The 18,756-nt window shown below is 39.1% G+C and overlaps 1 protein-coding gene across 6 annotated transcripts in view; it reads left to right on the forward strand.

Moving 5' to 3' along the window:
* Window positions 1-18,756, forward strand: part of BLNK (B cell linker) — a 100,349-nt gene that overhangs the window by 75,015 nt on the left and 6,578 nt on the right. For 5 of the 6 annotated variants that reach the window (XM_055721285.1, XM_055721288.1, XM_055721290.1 and 2 more), the window contains 16 exons: window positions 1,628-1,677; window positions 2,628-2,665; window positions 3,536-3,692; window positions 4,918-5,087; window positions 5,581-5,662; window positions 6,441-6,521; window positions 7,975-8,000; window positions 8,547-8,578; window positions 8,898-8,993; window positions 9,781-9,823; window positions 12,221-12,248; window positions 12,532-12,601; window positions 13,178-13,208; window positions 14,223-14,265; window positions 15,041-15,122; window positions 15,578-15,609. In XM_055721285.1, the coding sequence (XP_055577260.1) occupies window positions 1,628-1,677; window positions 2,628-2,665; window positions 3,536-3,692; window positions 4,918-5,087; window positions 5,581-5,662; window positions 6,441-6,521; window positions 7,975-8,000; window positions 8,547-8,578; window positions 8,898-8,993; window positions 9,781-9,823; window positions 12,221-12,248; window positions 12,532-12,601; window positions 13,178-13,208; window positions 14,223-14,265; window positions 15,041-15,122; window positions 15,578-15,609 (1,061 nt within the window). The remainder of the gene's footprint in view (window positions 1-1,627; window positions 1,678-2,627; window positions 2,666-3,535; window positions 3,693-4,917; window positions 5,088-5,580; window positions 5,663-6,440; window positions 6,522-7,974; window positions 8,001-8,546; window positions 8,579-8,897; window positions 8,994-9,780; window positions 9,824-12,220; window positions 12,249-12,531; window positions 12,602-13,177; window positions 13,209-14,222; window positions 14,266-15,040; window positions 15,123-15,577; window positions 15,610-18,756) is intronic. The other variant, XM_055721286.1, reaches the window with a different exon arrangement.

An 18,756-nucleotide genomic window follows, 5' to 3' on the forward strand; every position in this document is an offset into this window, starting at 1 on the left:
ACACTAAGTTATATTGTGCTGTGGGAAGTTAAAAGACTCTGAGAAAGCAATTTTCCATCATTAGTGCTGTTAGTAATGAACAATGCAGGTAAACACCTCAAAAATAATGTGCCTAGATGGTTTTTTATTTGGTTTTTTGGGGTGGTGTTTTTGGTTGGGGGTTGGGTTTTTTTAATTGAGCTTTACCAATGCCTGCACCATTTATTCATTGATTCATGCATGTGCTTTTTCTTTTTTTTTGTGACTATCTGAACAACAGAATTCTATGAATTCAACTCAAAAGTAGCCAAAGAATTTCTCAAAACAGATGGGAAAAGTTTGTGAATTGATGTGTTAGTGCCAGCATGACACCACTCTGAGTTACACTGCTACCTGAACAATGACACCTAAGCAGCACACTCCTGTAGTAAACCAAAATTTGTCGATATCACTACTGCTCAGAGATCACAAGAAAACATTTTAAAGTCTTTGTTGTCAATTTTTTTCTACATAATTTGTTTATTTTTGCAAATTAATTTGTTAGGATCTGATTGAAGAATGAGTGAAGCCATCAATTCAGCAGACAAAGGCTCAGGTCCATGGTGAGATCTCATCAGTGCTACAGGGAATCTGTCACACAGTGTTCAGAAGTCACTTTCAAGAGTTATTTTAATGTAAATGGTGTTACTGTTTTATATGGTGACAAAAAGCAAAGGTTGGTTGTTTCTCTTCAGGTGCATCAGTCTGGCCTCTGATGTCACACATGCCATTACTTTTGACTTTAAACCCAAATTCCTCTTTTTTTTTTTTTTTTTTTTTTTTTTTTAACATGCGAATGAAATAATTGCTATATCAACTGGCTGTAATTCAGGGTCTTCTCTGGACAGCTGCAATTTAGCAATCAGGAGTATACATACATATATACACATACATGAACAGGAGTACATGTATATACGTATATTACATATATGTATACTCCTGTTTGCTACATATAAATATACATGCACACATACATATACATACATATATAGCCACAAAGATCCTTTCAGTATTTCTACAAATCATCTTTGGATTCACTTGGTATTACAAATGCCATTATAACAGTATTTATGAAAAAAGGGGCATAACACCATAAAATAATAGTAAGTTGAAACTGAATCTGGTCCTGAGACCTAGTGTACATTTAAACATTAATCAGAAAACAAAGTGCATGCAAAACGGTAGTTACAGAAATATGACAGGGGAGTGCTGCACCACTTTCTTATGCTATAGTCTTAGCAAAGCCTCTGTGAGCCTGATTTTCATCTTCAGATAGATGTGCATTTATCTCTGACCCCTATGTTATCTGTTTCTGCATTGGAAATGAAGAGGAGGGTGGGTGGGCAAGGAAGCTGTTCTTTCAAAATATGTTCTTAGGAAAAAAAAAAAAAGAAAAAAACCCCACCAACCCTCAGAATAGATTCTAATTTCTTATCTGTTTCTAGCTTTTCAAAGCATTCTCCTGCAGCTATTTGCTAAGCATCTGTGATGATAATCTGTATTTCTTCAGCTGCAGGTATCTTTTGTTACCAGCTTTTTAACATGTCTGGCTGACGTTCCCTTCTAGTGTATGTTACTAGATTATAAATGTAATAATTATTGTTTACAGGCTGAAAAAAAAACCTCCACCAAGTCTACCACAAAGGGATTATGCTTCAGGTAAGTCTATTAATGCAAATTTAAACTGCATGTCTATGTATATTTGATGCCTATACACCTACCAGTATTTCAGTTATACATTTCCTCATTAATTTGTTTTTAATGAGAGAATAGTCTATGATTATCAACAATTCTGAAGGTAGTTCACACCTTTAAAATGAGAGGCAAGCAAAACGTGGCAAGTTGTCCCACAAAATCAGTATTTACCAGGGTTCTGCACGTAGGCTGTTCTAAAAAGGGAGAACCCACATCCAGGCCCTCTTTGCCAGACACTGTGATGTGAAAGTAAATAGGGGAAAAAACGGAACAAATTATCATCACAGATTCTGAACCTTAATGCTATTAACGTGACAATTATGATGTTGTGAATTATCTTACAGGTAGAACTATATTTGCTTGTCATGCAGCACTGCCCTCAAACTAGTTCACACCCATTTTTACAAGTTAACAGCTGTCTTGTTAAGGAAACAATGATATGAAAACTGAAGCAAAGGACAGAGTTTGGAAGTTATCAGATAATTGTTTCATGTTTAACATGAAGACTTGTAATTAGTGTGCTGTCTTGCAGCTTTATCTGAGAAACAAGCTAAGTACAAAGCCCTGAGGTCAGTGGTAGTTGCATTATGTAGAAATTGTTATTCCTACTTAAAAAGGAGATACATTAGCAGGACACTGTGTAAAGTGCATGCTCTGCTGTTCAGACTATGTGCAGGTTTGCATTTTCTAATTTTTTTCCAACAGCTCTCAAACAAGTTATCTAAACAAGCAAGCAGGCATCTAATTTACTGTTCAGTCCAAACAAGATGTGTTGCTCTGAACTGTTCAGGAAATTTTGACTTTTATTTTTGTTTGTTTGCTGAATATGATAAGTATACATTGAAAAAACAACCCAAGATAAACGTTTATGCTCACTGTTCCATCTGCTTAAATAACTCTAATGTTTTATTTAGAACATGCAGACAACGAAGAAGAATGGTCAGATGATTTTGTAAGTACATATTTTGGGATAGTAGGGGGTTACTGTAGCAACACACTAGCACAAGTAATAATAATAAAAGGGGTTTTTTAATCTTCTACTTGTGGTTGAACTTAATTAAATGTTATTTGTTACATCACCCTTATTTACAAGTAGCCACTGATTTTTAGCTACCTCAAATTTTTTTGCATTAACTTAAAAGTACACTCAGAAGTACTGTCGGTGATAGTACTAAGCTTTTTGGATAAGTAAGCATGTGACATCAATTTGAGGGACTTCTCAAACTGAGCAATAATTTCAGAAACCAGCAAGATCATCTGTTTGGGAGAGGGAGGGTGGGAGGCGTGAGGAGGGGAATGCCACTTATTGCTAAAAGTGAAAAACTTCTGATAAGGTTTTGGAGAATATTAGAATGAAGCAAGTCATGATAATCAGCCACACAAAGTAATGGTACAACCGTCATCCTGAAGTCTGAAGTGACTAGTTTCCTTCTGGAGTTAGGTCCTGAGCACCTTTTAAATAGGAAAGGCAGAGGAAGTGACAGGACACATCAAGAGTCACAGCTGGAACTAAGAAGCTGTCCTGTGAAAAGAAACAAGCTGTTAGTCTGTAATTTGAAGACTGAGCGCTTGGTGTGAAAGGTACTCCTTGGAGATAGCAAGGAGCCAGGGAGCAGGAAGCTCCTGGGAGGAGCGGAAGGGGAGGCTGGCAGGAGTGCCTGTTGATTTAAAGGGAATATTAAAAGGGGGTGTAATGAGTCCTTTCAAAAATACATTCTCATTACTTAGTTAATTGTACTCCTGCAAGGATATTTGTATCATATACTGCTATGAAGCTGTAAGTATGTTCTGAGATGAGAAATGGGAAGTTCTGTCTTTCTAGGACAGTGATTATGAAAATCCAGATGACCACTCTGACTCTGAGATGTATGTGGTCCCCAGTGAAGAGAATCCTGATGACAGTTATGAGCCACCTCCAAGTGAGCAGGAGAAAAAGAAGATTCCCTCCTCATTCCCTATTTCTAGGGGTGAATACGCAGGTAGTTATGGAGTAGTTGACTATGTCAGCTTGATAATTGCGTATTTATCAGTACCAGAAGAGAAGTGGCCTCAAATGGACTAACCTGTCCTTTCCTCAAGAGTTTGCTTTTAATTCTGAGAGTAAGTCTTCAGCTTTCAGGGGTAGGATTTTTTATGTATGTTATTACAGCATGGAACAGGTTAGTATTGCTGTTAGCAATGTTTAGAATTTTAACATAATGTGTTCTTAGAGACTTTGATAGACATCTACTAACTACAAAATTCAAGCAAAGGTACAGGAGATAGCACTAACATGGCTCCAGATTTATCTGCAAATTTTACTGCAGGAATTCATATTGAAGATTAAGTGCATAAGACTAGAGTGGTCCCTTCTTAATCTTTTCTGTATCTCAAATCATTATTCTGAAAGCAGTAAAACAGAGGACAAAGCAGGCCAAATATTCATGCCGTATTGTCCTTCAAGATTGGTACTGAAGAGGATAAATATCCGGAAAAACAAGACAGAATCGAGATTTTATTTACATCAGTCAAGCATAAATGTGCATTTTCTTCCTGTTTTGATTCTTTTCAATCGTGGGCAAATCGCACTGAAGTGAAGGAAAGTTAGCTTCGGTTACATAAGATTTGAGCCATGGGGTAAAGAAACATTGGCATGATGCGTGCTTTCATTTTTGTATGACACAAGACTGTCGCTGCTTATAGAATAATCACTGAAGTGCTAAAATGCCACATATGTAGTCACAGAGGTTTATCAGCACTTCACCTATGTGTCCTTTGAAAAGGGGAAGAATTTTTAAAATTACACCCCAGAGGACCTGGCATAATTTGTGTTTCAGTCCCACCCTTTGTGCTGTGGAACAGTTGTTTTTCTTATATGTCAAGATACTTTCTTTCTCACTTTCTGCCACCAAAGTTCATACTGGCACAGGACATATTAATAGACTACACCACCCAGCCACCACCTTTTCCCCAAGGAGTTAAACAGTTTTTCATACAACAGTCGGTGTCTAAGCAACCCCTCTGCAGCAGAGGACTAGGCTGTTACCTTGAGCAATGAAATAGGACCAGTTTGCACACAAGTCTCAACACCAGGACCAGCATACACTCAGGTCTGCCTTCTGACCTGAGCTGCAGCCTCAGCAGACTTGTTTACACAGGCAGTACAAGATGGTCCAGAGGCCAATGTGTAATTTTTACTAAAACTGTTTTCTTCTGTATGAAAAGACAATCGCACCAGTCACCAGCAGCTTCCTCCCGTCAACAAACCTCTCCCAAGTACACCTAGTGCAGCCACGTCCAGACCAAAGAAACCATCCGTGCCATCCCTGCCACTGCCATCTCCTGCTGCCAAACCAAAAGTACCACCAAAGCCTAAGGAGTGTAGTGATGATGAGGTAATGTTTATAGATATACAAGTTTTGACGGTTTAAATGACTGATGACCCCACATCAATTAGTAGACTACACAGCAATGCCATGGTTTGGTCTCAGCTTCTATAGTACAAATAATTTTGTACATTTTTGTGACATTGTCACAAACAGTGACCTGTGAGTACCATGCTGACAAGTATCAAGGAGGCTCTTCAGATCACAGAATAGTTTCTGCTCATCCAGAACCAGCTGCAGGCAATGGGAAGAGAGGAACCTTAAAAGGGTACCCCAGGACCAAAAGGAAGGGAGGGCTTTTATCCACCAGTCTCATACTGGAGTAATTTGGTAGAGGGTTGTCAGTCTTGGGGAATCCCATCTGCACAGGATGATAAATGTCTGCAACAGCAGTCACTGCGAAATGGTAACTATTGTAAACTGCTGCCAGGGCTTCAGTCCCAACAGTTTGTTGATATGATGGAGGTTTAACTGGTAGATTTTTGTTGTGCATTTCTCATAGGATAATTACATTGTGCCAGTGGACAATGACGACGATAACTATATTGAACCCACAGAAAGCAGCATGTCACTACCTAAAAAACGTGAGTTTTAGTCATTTAAGCTAATAATTATTGCCTTGTTAGGAACAACAGTGGAAAAAAATGGAACAAATTAATGCCTGTTTCTAGGGCTCAGAGTGGAGGTGCAGCTAATAAAGAGAATGCAGCCTGCAAAAAGGCAGTTGGCTCTTCTGATTCATGACAAGGCCAAGGAAAATTATTTTTAACTTTATTGGAATTCACATTTTAATTCCTGCCTCTCTCACTCAGCTGTTTCAAAGTCCAGCCCCTGTACAACCAGGAAGGTTTTCATGGTATGTGATCTCCTTCCTCATCCAAGGGAGCCACAGCATTAAAATTCCGTTTGCTGAAGTGCCTCAGGAAAAGAACAAGCATTTTTAGATTTTCAGTAGATAAAGACCGACTTTGATTCATTTTTTTTTTTTACCTTGCTATTTGAAGTATATTTAGCTGGAGAGTCAAACTACTACAGTCCAAAGGTGAAAAGTAAACAGAGAAGAGCATGTAGTTCTGCTCTCTGACATTACTGACAATACCAAACCTATTCAGCAAGGCATGAACGCTGAATAATGTTTCCCTTTTAAAATGAGAGCCACTTTCTGCCTCAGCTGATTTGCTGAAGGTCACACAAAAGGCTATCACTTGGACCTACTTAATATTTATTCTTATTGTATGAGTGCTACATTGTTAACGTTCTTAATATGTGTGTGATGTGTGTGTATATATATAAATATAACTGCGTATATAAACACAAGTATGTGCACAAGTATATATGTATATGAATAAAGTATTTTTTTAGCTCCTGTGAGCAGATTTATGAAGACAGCAAAGTCAGCCCCCCCTACTTCCTCAAAGCTGCCTCTTACTTCTGATGTGCAAGGTATGTGGAGTTTGTATCACTTTTAAAATAAAAATAACATAAGACTGAGGAATATTGAATTACATTTGATGTATTCACAGCACAAACCGTAAGACATACATCAGTAAAACAAAAATATTTTCCCCTTCAGGTTTTTCCATGTTATAGCAGTTGTTTTGCCTAGCTTGAATAGTAAATCTGCTGGTAAGCATAAATAAAACTAGAACAAGTCATTTGCCCCAAAATAATTTATTTTTTTGCTCTTCGCTCTAGCAGGGTAATGCAAATGGATCAATACAACAAAAACAAGTACAGGACTCAGTATGTTAGTAATCCCATTTCACTATAGGAATTAAAACTCAGTACTTTAAAATCACATCAAGATTAAATCTTAAAGGAATTCTGTAGAGGCTGATGTTTTGCATGTCCTGTGATAACACTGTTTTATTTGTTATTTATTTAAGTTCTGTAAAGCACAATTTATTTGGAAAAAGAAACAAAAGCAGAAGAAAATAAGAGCAATCATATTTGCTTTTATAAGTGCAGATATACTTGCTTAATCTTCCTTAGCTGTGCTAACTTCAAGTTGTTTTGTATGCTCATAATCTCATTAATTGCTTGGAATGTAACCTTTACAGACTGATCACACGGTTCTTTAAGTGTCTGCAATTTCGTTAGCAATGTGTTTAGCTTTCAAGTCGTAAACTACAAAAGTTTTCTTCTGAATGACTTAAGATTTTGTGAGTTACTTTTCAGACATTTTAAAATGCCCTTTTCAGTCTTAGCCTTTCTGTAAATCAGTGTCGAGCAACAACCATCTCCTGACAGATGTTACTAAAAAAATAAAACATCTCCCCCTGGTGGGAGCTGGGATGCTTTTCAGCCACAAAAAGCAATGGAGCCTGCTACGAAATTTGTTGAAAGATGATTCAGTTTTCAATTAAGAAAGTGGACATAGATACAAGGATGCTGGTGGCTTTGGCTTTTAATATCTGTGAATTAAAATACACCTGTGCACCAGAGCTCAGAGATGGACACTGGCCACGCAAATGAGCCAGCTTATATTTATGATTTACCCGGCCTCTTCCTCCCTGAGTCAAGGAAAGGCTAAATGCTGCCACAAGTGTGAAAACACAGGGTTGCACAATACAAGCATTCATCTTGCTCTGGGGGCATGGGAGAAAAAGGAAAAACAAAACAACAAAACAAAAAAAAGGTTGTGGAGTTGGGGAAGGTTCAGTAATACAGTGATTGTTCATCAGACTTCTTGAGTCTTCCTGGTGTTCACACTAGAGGACATGGAGTGTAGCTGCCCCAAGGTTTTGGAGGCAGAATCAAGCTCAGAGCAGATTCTCCCAAGTTATTTTCCAGAGACAGAAGTACAGTTGATACAAATTCTGATCAGTTTTTCTGGTAACACACATTACACTTTTGCTAACCAAAGAATGCATTTTTTTTCTTCCCTGTCCTACAGAAGTCTATGAGGTTCCCGAAGAAGAGGTAAGGCCTTTCTACAGTTTGAATCGCATTGCCCTTGGGCAGGACACAAATGTGATTGTAAAAATAGATGATCAGCCTTTCAAAGGGGGAAAAAGGGGAACAAATCTCTCTCTGCACTTAAAACTTTCTGACGCTTCCTTCACAGAAAGACTGGCAAACCAAAAGGTCTGCAGAACACAGTAAATTGAAAGGAGGTGAAGTTTCCCAGTCCTGTGTGATAGTGGTCGGGTCTGGGAAGCAGCAGCCTAAGGGAATACTTTCCAGAAGCAGAACTGCAGCAAAGGAGCAATGACAGTTCTGACAGTAATTTTCTTCCCACTTGCTGGTACTGACATGACATATGGCCAAAGTGTGCTCAGGGCTTCATGGATTTACTGGGGTTTACATCTTGCCTCTCCCACCCTAGTGCAGATTACCAGCCAGAGTTCTAGTAGAAATCTATACTACAACTCAAAAATAAGATATTGCTAACATAAATAGGATCATACAAATGTATTTTATGAAATTAAAAAGTGACCAAATAATTCAGTGCATTTTCTCTCACAGGAAAAACCATCACCACCACCACCGGTAACCAGGTAACCACTGCTACAAATGTTTGTGCATTATTTAAAACTTGTTAGAAAAAATATTTTCTCATCTAGATACTTATGTTTGATAATTCTGTCTAGAAGATATACATATAGTAATTCACTCTCTTCAGAGTATCTACACAAAGATTGTCATCCATTTCTATGTTAATTTCAATAACTCAATCATAGCACATATTAAAAAGAAATACCTCTAAAAGGTACTTTTTAGAATTTTGAGGGGGTAGGGGAGGAGAAAGAGAGGTTGCCTTTGTATTCACTGTTGTTAAATACAATTTTCCTTTCTTCGTTCATGTTTTATTACTAGGTTCACTAAGCCACTTCTGTCTGTGCCTGTTCAGAATACAGAGCAATCCCACATTCACAGCATGACCAGAGAGTCACCTAAGCTGGATACTTCCAGGTAAGTCAACAGCAGCTTATATCAACAGGAAACATTAGCAGAGACAAAATTTTCTCCCCTCTATTGTGTAGCCATCAGACAGTAAGCAATTTCCAGGACACACAAATAGCCAGGGATATTGGGACAAGGTAAGACTTCAAAGTTCTCATTTCCTTGCAAACTTCTGTATTCAAGCCAGTTTGCCAAATGGATGCTATTTTCTTCAACATCCCTTTCGGGATCCGGTGCAGACATAAAACATCTTTGCAAGCCCGTTTAAACTCCTTTTACCCATCTCTGCACCCTTGCAAATGAGATGTTTCTGCAGGGGGTGGGGCACAGGATTGCTTGTAAAGAAACTGAACGCAGTAAATCCATGCTTTATATTCCAAGTCTGTGGAGGAAGAGAGGCAAAGGAAGCTTCAGTATGCAGCCTATTTCACTCCTGTTTCCCCAGAAGTGCTGGAAGCTGCTTCGTAACCATTGTCTTATCTCTAGGGCATGGCATTACAAAATAGACCATATGATCCTATTTTGTCACAGCAGGTGACATCCACAACACTGTGTGTATTATGGTGTTTGGTGAGGTCCTGTGCGCAGCTGCAGGGGACCTGAGGTCCAGGACAGAAGTTCTTCTGGAGTAGTTCCACCCTAAGGGCACAGCATCACCACAACCACTGCAGCAGTGCATAGCTGCAATTAAATCAATTTCCTGCAGACCTCCTCCTATCTCGATCTTGAAATGCATATCTGAACCAAGAAATTAAGTAAATCCTACTCATCTTAACTTATTGTGTATATTTTCCAGAAATATTTTGCCTCTTCCCAGAAATCGTCTTCATCCAAAAGCAGTGAGTAATTAATGTGCCACTGTTGAAAAAAAAAAATGTCTTTAACTTAGGCTGTTCTGTGTTTTATGCATATAAATAGATGGATGCTTTTTATTCTCTGGATTAAATAGCAGAAACAGATGACTCTGAATGTCAGATTGATCTAATATTGTAATTGTGGCTATTAATCTTTTGGACAAAAGAGCACTGGACACCTGTATTGATCCAAGAAAAACTTAAAATGTTTTAAGAGATATATATGTCAGTCCACAAAAATAATTTCTTGGACTGAAAAATGCAGCTGAACTCCAGGACCTAACTTTCAGTAGCAATGGGCAATTTTGCCCAATCTGAAGCACTATCCTTGAGCCTCATTCCTCTCTGATGATGAATGATTAATACTTTCTGAAAATGGAATCCTTCTAAATTGTCAGACTGGGTAGTCTGAGTAACCAGTATCACCAGAAAATGCAGTCCATGAAGGAGTAATTACAAGCTTCGAGTTTCTAAGGTTGTGTTTAAGTCATACCTCTTCCTCTACTCTTGTCCCCAGTCTGTCCCTTCCACTGTGCTGGAACAAAGGTTTTCTGAAGCAAACTACTTGAAAACTTGTCTAACTGCAGCAAATGGGAAAAAGCAAATGCAGGAAAGGTTATTTTCGAGCCAGATTGGTTCCCTAAATTCTTCTGCACCACGGCTCTACTAACAGTTGTGCCAGCACAAAAGAGAGTGTGCATGAGGAGCAGACTACCAAGAAACAGGGTGATGGTAACTGCATCAACATCTGTGCCAAAAGCTATGTGCACCAGACTCTGTCCCAGCCCAATGCTCTGAGTTGTCCTTAAGAAATAATCAGCCTACCAATAACTACATAGAGAAATTAGATACTTAAAATTAGGAATTTGGGGTCCTACCATAGCATTAGATGTTACCACCTGCATTATGTTAGTGTATAAGAACATCTTATAGTCTTACTTTCAATCCTTAACTTTCTAGATAGACTCAGTATTTTGGGCAGGGTGGAGAGTTTGCACACTTCTACATACAACAGCAGCAGCATTTTAGTTTCCCTTTCACCTCATCATAATGTTCTTGCAATTTAGATCTGTATACTGTAAGATGCTGAACAATTCCTGAGTGGTGCTAACTCCACTTTATGAAATGGTTTGATTTCTCAGCTTTTCTTACCAATGTAAGATCAGAAAAAAATCCTTCTGAAGGGGGAATGTCGGACGGAAATTTCAGTCTCTGATCAGCACTAAAAAGAATCTTCCGACTTCAGAACAGGCTCAAGTGCCATACTGCAGCTGAAACCTCTCTATTAATTCATTCTTAGAGCTTACCTCTGAGATGGATATTTTTCTAGCTTTGCAGAGAATCAAGAGAGACTATCGTTTTGCTGTGGCCACACACCGAGTTAGTTGTATCACCAAAGATGGAGTTCCCGAACACACACTCATCTGTACAATGGGTGTATTCAGCTCCTGTGTACTTGCACTTGCCCAGTTTGGCACAAGAGTCCGCCTAGGAAAGAATTACCCAGTGTAGTCCAAATTTTTGGATCTCTGCTTGTTGTCTAAGTGGCTAGCGTTTACAGTTTTAAACAAAAAAATGGTAATGAGCATGTTTGTCCAGTCCTGTGCTGTGCCTTTCCATCCCTGACAATGCACACTGACAAAGCAAAACAGTAACTGAAACATCTGTTAACTGCTCCCATTCAATCCATTCCCAACACGAGCACTAAACACAACTGTAACCCTTGTTCCTCTCAAAGGCTGACTGGGAGAAAAATTCTCCACATCTCACTACCTCAACTGTTGGATGATGGATTTCACCTCTCCAACCAGAGAATGGATGCATTTGTGACCAACATTAGTGAAAAGCCATTAATCTGGTGGATGAAGATGGACAAATTAATAACTGGTGCCTCTTTGAAAGGTACTTACCATATGGAGTCTGATTCCCTAAAAGACACGAAGTGGGAGTCAAAAGAAAGCATTTCCAAAAGAAGCCAGGAAATTAGTTGGATTGCTTCAATTCTAGCGTGGCGAAAAGACAGTCTGCTCAGTATCCTCCTTTCAGTGGAAGATGTGTTCTTTAGTATATTCAAATCTGCTGCAAAATTTCTGCTTTCCAGCTCAGAAATGAAACATGAACCAAAAAGTCTCACTGCAAAAATCAGGGCCAATTTTCTCAGTCCTACAAGCCATCTCAAAATTAAACTGATGTTTGCTAGAATTTTTCAAGCACCATCATAAAAGCTGATGAAAAATATTCTGGCTATTATATGCATTCTCTACAAATATTTCCTTAAACATTACTACAGATTAACAAGACCAGATTATTTATGCACTTACCAGCTAATAATAATTATTTTTTTAATTGCTTCTTATAAAACCTAACATTTTTCCATTACAGGACCATGAAGTAAACAATAATGATGAAAGTAAGTATTCTTTACTGAAAACATGGCAATATGAGAGGGATTTGCTGGTGACCTTAATATAGCATATAGTGGAATGCGTCAGTATACATTTTATTTGTAACAGTCAGCAATAAGCAAGAAATGTTACTGAACTGTTTTCTAGTAATCAGAGTGAAAATGTGTTAAGACAAAAATTAAACCAATGGGTATTTTTTATTACATTAACACTTAAATGGCAGTGAGAAAAATCCACTGTTCAGATAGAGTTAATACTGCACACTAAATGCATCATTTGCATTTCTAGATCATAGCTCCAACACACAAGAATCCAGATTTCCTGCTGGAGTAGTTCCATCTCCATTACCAAGGGGCCTGTGAGTAAAAAAAAAATAGTACTACTTTGATGGGGATGGGGTTAATAGGTAGGTTTATTAGGAACTAACTCCTGTCCTTGCCTGTGTGGAAGTAATTTTTATTGCTGTTCCTGAAAGATATCCTGACTAGGTAAAGGCCAGCTGCTATTTCTTTACTTCTGGAGGAATACTGTTTGTTTGCCAGTGGCATGGCCCTGCACTTTCTGCCACTGATGGCAGATGCTGGCCAGCTTGCTTAATTTAGTCACATACCGCAGCAATAGCGTGTGCATGCCTATAAATCCAGAAGGTTGTAGTTTTCATTAAAACTCTTCTGCCACACCCAAGCTGTCGTCATAAGTACCAATACAGAGTGTAGCCTCCTTGCAAATTGAGTACCTTTCCTGAGTACCCACATTACACCTGATACCCTTATTCCTCCCCACTCAGCTGCTACAGCTATCGAATAAGGAGATGCATCCCATCTTGGCCAGAAGTATCTTGGGAATCAATGAAACCTGATGCTTAGTTGCTAAATGAATTCACGTGTCTGCTAAGTAATGATGCTCTTTTTTTCTTTTTTCCTCCAATCTGCAGAAAGAAAACTTCTAATGCAGTAAATTCACCAGTAAGTTGACTTGTAATTGCATAATCAAATGCTAATTTTACAGGTGACTTTTAATTTACTGTAAAAATTTTATCGTGGCTTTTGGTATAACATAAATACATAAAAAGAGAAGAGTTATAAAGAAAGGAAATACTTGGGTGCTGTTATATGAACTAAGCAGCAGTGAGAAAGCTCAAGTAGAACAATATGTTGGTTAAAGGGATGTCTGGATTCAGTACTCCAGGATGTAACAATAAACACAGTAATTAATAAAATGAGAAATAAATGGGAACACAGGCCATTCAGAAGTATTCCCTGAAAAACAGGGCTGCATACATGGATTTATTCTAAGAGAGACAGCTCAAGAAAAATGAGGGATTTTACCAGAATTTGTCAGAGGTCTTTCAGTAAGTATTTAATCATTAGAAAAATATCTCAACCTCTTGTGGGAGAAAGTGAGAGAACTGGCTGAAATTTTCAAAGACATTAATTTGAAAAATGTTTCAAAACTGACAGTTTATTAGCATTTTTTCAAAATGAAAAAAAAACCTGGAAGGTTGGGTGAGTTTTTACTGTGAGCTAAACTGACAGTTTAACTTTCAGTAACAAGAAATGTGTTCAGGCATTTGTGAGCATAGTTTGACAAAGATGAAAATGTTAAAATTTTGATTTGCAAGTATTTGGAATGGACTCTTCAGTTTTGGACTTGAGATAACAACAAACCATTTGTTACACCATAAACTTACTGATGGGAGTGAAGAAAAAAAAAAAAGCACACATCTTTAGATTTTACTTTTATCCATCTATTTATACACACACACTGGGATTCTTTCCAAATCTACTTTGCAAAATCCCGAGCTTCAAGGTCATACAACTAGAGGCCCTTTACAGGATGGCCATGTCCCTACCTTATAATCCCTCCCAGATGCTGTCAATTGTAAATGTAAACTAGTTCACAAAAAGTAAATGATGATAAACTTTTTCTGTACAAGTGACATGCCATTGAGTATCTGGTTTCCTTCTGTTCTATTGCAGAAGCCATGTTTACCTTCCAGAGAGGCCTTGTCTGCAAATGAAGGTAAATTATCTCCACTGCTGTTAAAAAGCTGACATTCTTTTACTTTATTTTCTTTTTATTAAAACCACAAAACAAACAACACCACATTCAAATTATACTAGGTTTTTGAGGGAGTTTGGTTTTAGCAGTTTCAAACTGGATCTGGCCAGCCTTAGTTGCGCTGAGTATCATTGTTCTCTAAAAGCAGTCACAGTAAAACTATTGAGGTTACTGGCAGGGTAACGTACGACATAATGGACCAGCAATGTGCCATATAGTCCTCTAAGTGGAGAAGGGGGAAGGGAGGAAAAGCTCGAATGTAACATTCTGAACTCCACCAGAATCAGCTGATGCGGAGCCAACTCCTAGCAAGAGCCAGTCCCTTGCACAGGCAGAAAATGCGTCTGGGCTCCGTGCAAGGCGGCAGCTCCTCCAGGCAAAAGCGCAGCAGGAGCTGCTGTCTGACAGAGGGTCAGACGCAGCCAGCCAGCCGCACTCCTCCAGCTGAGCTCGTGTAGGCAGCCTGCCCCACTGTCCTCCCCCGTGTCACACAGCTCGCCTCTCAGAAGGCAGGTTTCCCACTGAGCTCCTGAAGGCAGTGACAGCGCAGCTATCTGCCTAGAAATTCGGTGGTGTGCCACTAGCTAACAAAGCAGCAGGGTGGCAAGTTGCCATGTAAGGGAAAAACCCCAAAAGTTCTAATAATTAAAGAAACCCTCCCTCAATGACTGGGACTATCTTATCTGGGACAGTATATTTCTGAAGAAGTCTTGACTCTACAATTTGTTTTCCCAAGCTACAGAAAAACCGACAGCAGCAGAACGACGACGAGGTTCCAGCCAAGAGCTTCCACTTCCACCCCTTCCAAGTATCCAAAAGTAAAATCCTTTTTCATCATCTTTTGAATATTTCAGTGCAGCAGCTTCTACAGCTCGGTCTGAACACAGCTGTGAGAAGTTCAAAGGGAAGCACTGTTTTCTCTGTAACCTTCTGTTGCTTTTTGAAAGTCACTTTTCTTGAAGCCTCACAGTAGCAAAAAATAAAACAAGGCAAATGTATCCAAATACTAGAGTCACCACCAAAAAGCATGGGAGGATATAATCTGTAATTAAGTGGTGGAGATTTAAACCATATGTTTAAATTCCTAGTTGTCAGTATTAGTGGGATATGATTTATTTATTTTTTTTTTAATACCTGTATCTGGCCCTTATTTCTGAATGAACAGTTAGGTGAGATGGAACACATTCTATCACTGCATGCTTCAAATACACAGTATTTTCAGAACTGAGTAGATCTCCTCAAACCTTTCATAATCTTTTGATATTTATTTCAGGTCTTTGCTCCAGAAGTCCTCAATTCTGCCAAGTAAGTACAATTCAGATTTTTGAATTAAAATGTGATTAACTTCTAATTTCAAATCAATCTTCGAATTAAGATTATTTCAAGATGCCATGCATATTCATTAGTTCAGAATGAACATTTGTCTCTGTAATGCATTACAAAGAGGAGATCAAGTGTCCAGGAGCTTAGCTCAGCTAGTAAAAGCAAGGGAGTATGTCAGGGTTATTGTATAAATCAATGGAAATTGGGTGCTTCATTCCCATTTGTGACTACTGGAAATTTCTACCAAAGGTAGTTTGGGTCAGTTCCCATCATAATAAAGTCTCCATCAATCTTCCTTGCTACAGAAGAACCCTAAATATGACATTTCTGGGCTGTTCCAGGCTTCTATTGCCTAGAAGCCAGACAGATTATTATTGCATCCAGCATCTCTACTGGGGGGGGGGGGGGGGGGGGGGGAAGGTATTCTTATAATGGCAAACACTAAAGCTCTCCTTGAAGTAATACTTTCAAAGAGGATCTTTGTTTCAGTTCACAGTTAAAAACAAATCCGGTAATATGTATATGAACTCTCTTCACACAGAAGTGTAAATTAGTCTAACGTTCTTCTAGTTTCATTAGCAGATAATTGTCTGACCTTCCTACAAGCCTTTTTCTGCACATATTTTAGTCAGAACGTTATCTTTCACACTGTAAATGGATCATGAGAACTGCACAGAAATCTGTATGTGGTGTAGCTTAAATTTATAAGCTGTTATTAGTACTTCTCTCTCTTTCCTGGAAATGTTTGCTTGATGTGTGCTGCAATTATATCTCCTATACCATGGAACTATAATAATGGTTCATTATTCATGCAATAGACTGATGCTTTCAAGTTTGTCTGCTACTGTCGCACAACTGATGTGCTTCAACTTGTAGCATGAATTCTTACTAATCTCTAAAGTGTAACTATTCTTCACTGTCATCTGGTGCTAAATGATGCTCTGATTAGTAAACTTCCTTTAACACACTCTTATTCTGTGCCAGGTCCAGTAACTACTTAATCACAGATGCAATTGGTCCCAATTACTAATGTACCTTCAGCATAACCTGCCATCTCTTCCTTGTCACCACACAAGCTTAGTGCTAATTTTCATCTTCTTCACAAAAAGTACTAATTTCCCCTGTGTCGCAGTATCAAATGCTCTACTGAACTCGAGTAAGTACAGCACCATATTCCCCCTTTACGGAACTCTACTATTTTAAGAAAGAGCTATAACATTTTATCTACTTGGGTAAATTTGAGATTTTTTTGCTTGCTAGTTGTACCTTTACCTCCAAACCTTAATGTTCTTTCCTTCACATTCTCTCCTAGGGCCTTGTGTTCTGTGGAGTCAGGCAAAAAGGCCTGTAGTTGCTGAGGTCACTTTTTCCACTTTATAGCAATTCTGTTTGGAATTCTTTAATCATACGGTACCACCATCACTTGACATTTATTTAAAGTAATTGTTACCAGCCCTGTAATTTCATGTGTCAGTTTTTAAATTTCTGGAAAGATTATCTGGGCCCACCAGTTCAACTGTACTAAACTATTTGAGCTTTGCTTCCCATTTGGCTGCAGAAATTTCTATTTCTGTACCAGAATTACCACTGGTTTAATACCTAGGTTATCTTTAAAATCAGTAAAATTCTTACTGCAGACAGCCCCATTTCTCTTTCCTTTTACACAACTAAGGAACCTCTTCTTACTTACTTTAATTTCCTTTTGCAGAGTCTAATTCAGCCTGACTTCTGGCAATTCTTACTTTATCACAGAATCACATAGAGTGGTCAGGGTTGGAAGGGACCTCTGGAGATAATCTAGTCAAACCTCATGTTAAAGCAGGTTCACCCACAGCAGGCTGCACACAGTCACGTCCAGGCGGGTTGTCAGTGTCTCCACAGAAGGAGACGCCACAGCCTCTCTGGGCAGCCTGTCCCAGGGCTCGGTCACCCTCAGAGAACTTTTTCCTCATAGTCAGATGGAACTTAAGTGTGTTTCAGTTTGGCCCATTGCCCCTTGTCCTGTCGCTGGGCTCCACTGAAAAGAGTCTGGCCCCATCCTCTTGACACTTTAAGATATTTGTATACAGTGATAAGATCCCCTCTCAGTCTTCTCCAGGCTAAACAGGCATTCTGTCAGCCTTTCGTCATAAGGGGGATGCTCCAGTCCCCTCATCATCTTTACAGTCCTCTGCTGGACCCTCTCCAGTGGTTCCCTGTCTCTCTTGGACTGGGAGCCCAGAACTGGACACAGGACTCCAGATGTGGCCTCCCCAGGGCGGAGCAGAGTGGGAGGATCACCTCCCTTGACCTGCTGGCCATGCTTCTAAGGCACCCCAGGGTCCCACTGGCCACCAGGGCACACTGCTGGCTTGCAGGCAACTGGCTGCCCACCAGGACTCCCAGGTCCTTCTCTGCAGAGCTGCCTTCCAGCAGTCAGCCCCCAGCCTGTATGGTGCGTGGGGCAATTCCTTCCTAGGTGCAGGACCCTACACCTGCCTTTGTTATTCACACAACTCACTTTTCAGCTGTAGCTTTTCCAGCTGGTCAGTCAAAATTGACAGAAAAAACAATATTCTTAATATTGAATAGCTGCCTTTATGTGATTATGCATTCATTGAGAGCTGGAACTGTTCCTTACAATGTCTGCCCTGTACATGGAATGCAGCTTCCAGACAGCTGCATCTTTACTATGAAAGAAGTTCTAAATCTACTTCATGCAGGCGTCTTTAAGCTTTCCAATCCAATTGAATTTTTTAATTCTGAGTCACTGTATGACCTCCTCTATAACATTCTTATCACTTTCTGAAACCAAAATCTAAATCAGAATTGTATCAGTGAAGATTTCATAAAGCAGTCTGCAAAGTATTCTGTCCAGGAATAGGTGAGTGCTAACAATCCTAGTACCATTTTTTCCCCCCCAGTAAATAACACAAACAGGAAATGAAACCTCCCATGATAACAGAATAAGTAACGCTTAACTTTGTACAATCATATTCTCTAGTACAATGACATTGATCTGTACCCAGCTCTGATCACAAGTACCTATAGCAGACACCTATGCTATCTTTGTCCAAGACTGTTTTACCAGAAAACAATTATACTTATTTCCCATATTTCTGTCATATCATTACTATGCAACACTACTCA

This window comes from Falco cherrug, chromosome 9 (assembly GCF_023634085.1).
Source record: "Falco cherrug isolate bFalChe1 chromosome 9, bFalChe1.pri, whole genome shotgun sequence".
Taxonomy (NCBI): Eukaryota; Metazoa; Chordata; class Aves; order Falconiformes; family Falconidae; genus Falco; species Falco cherrug.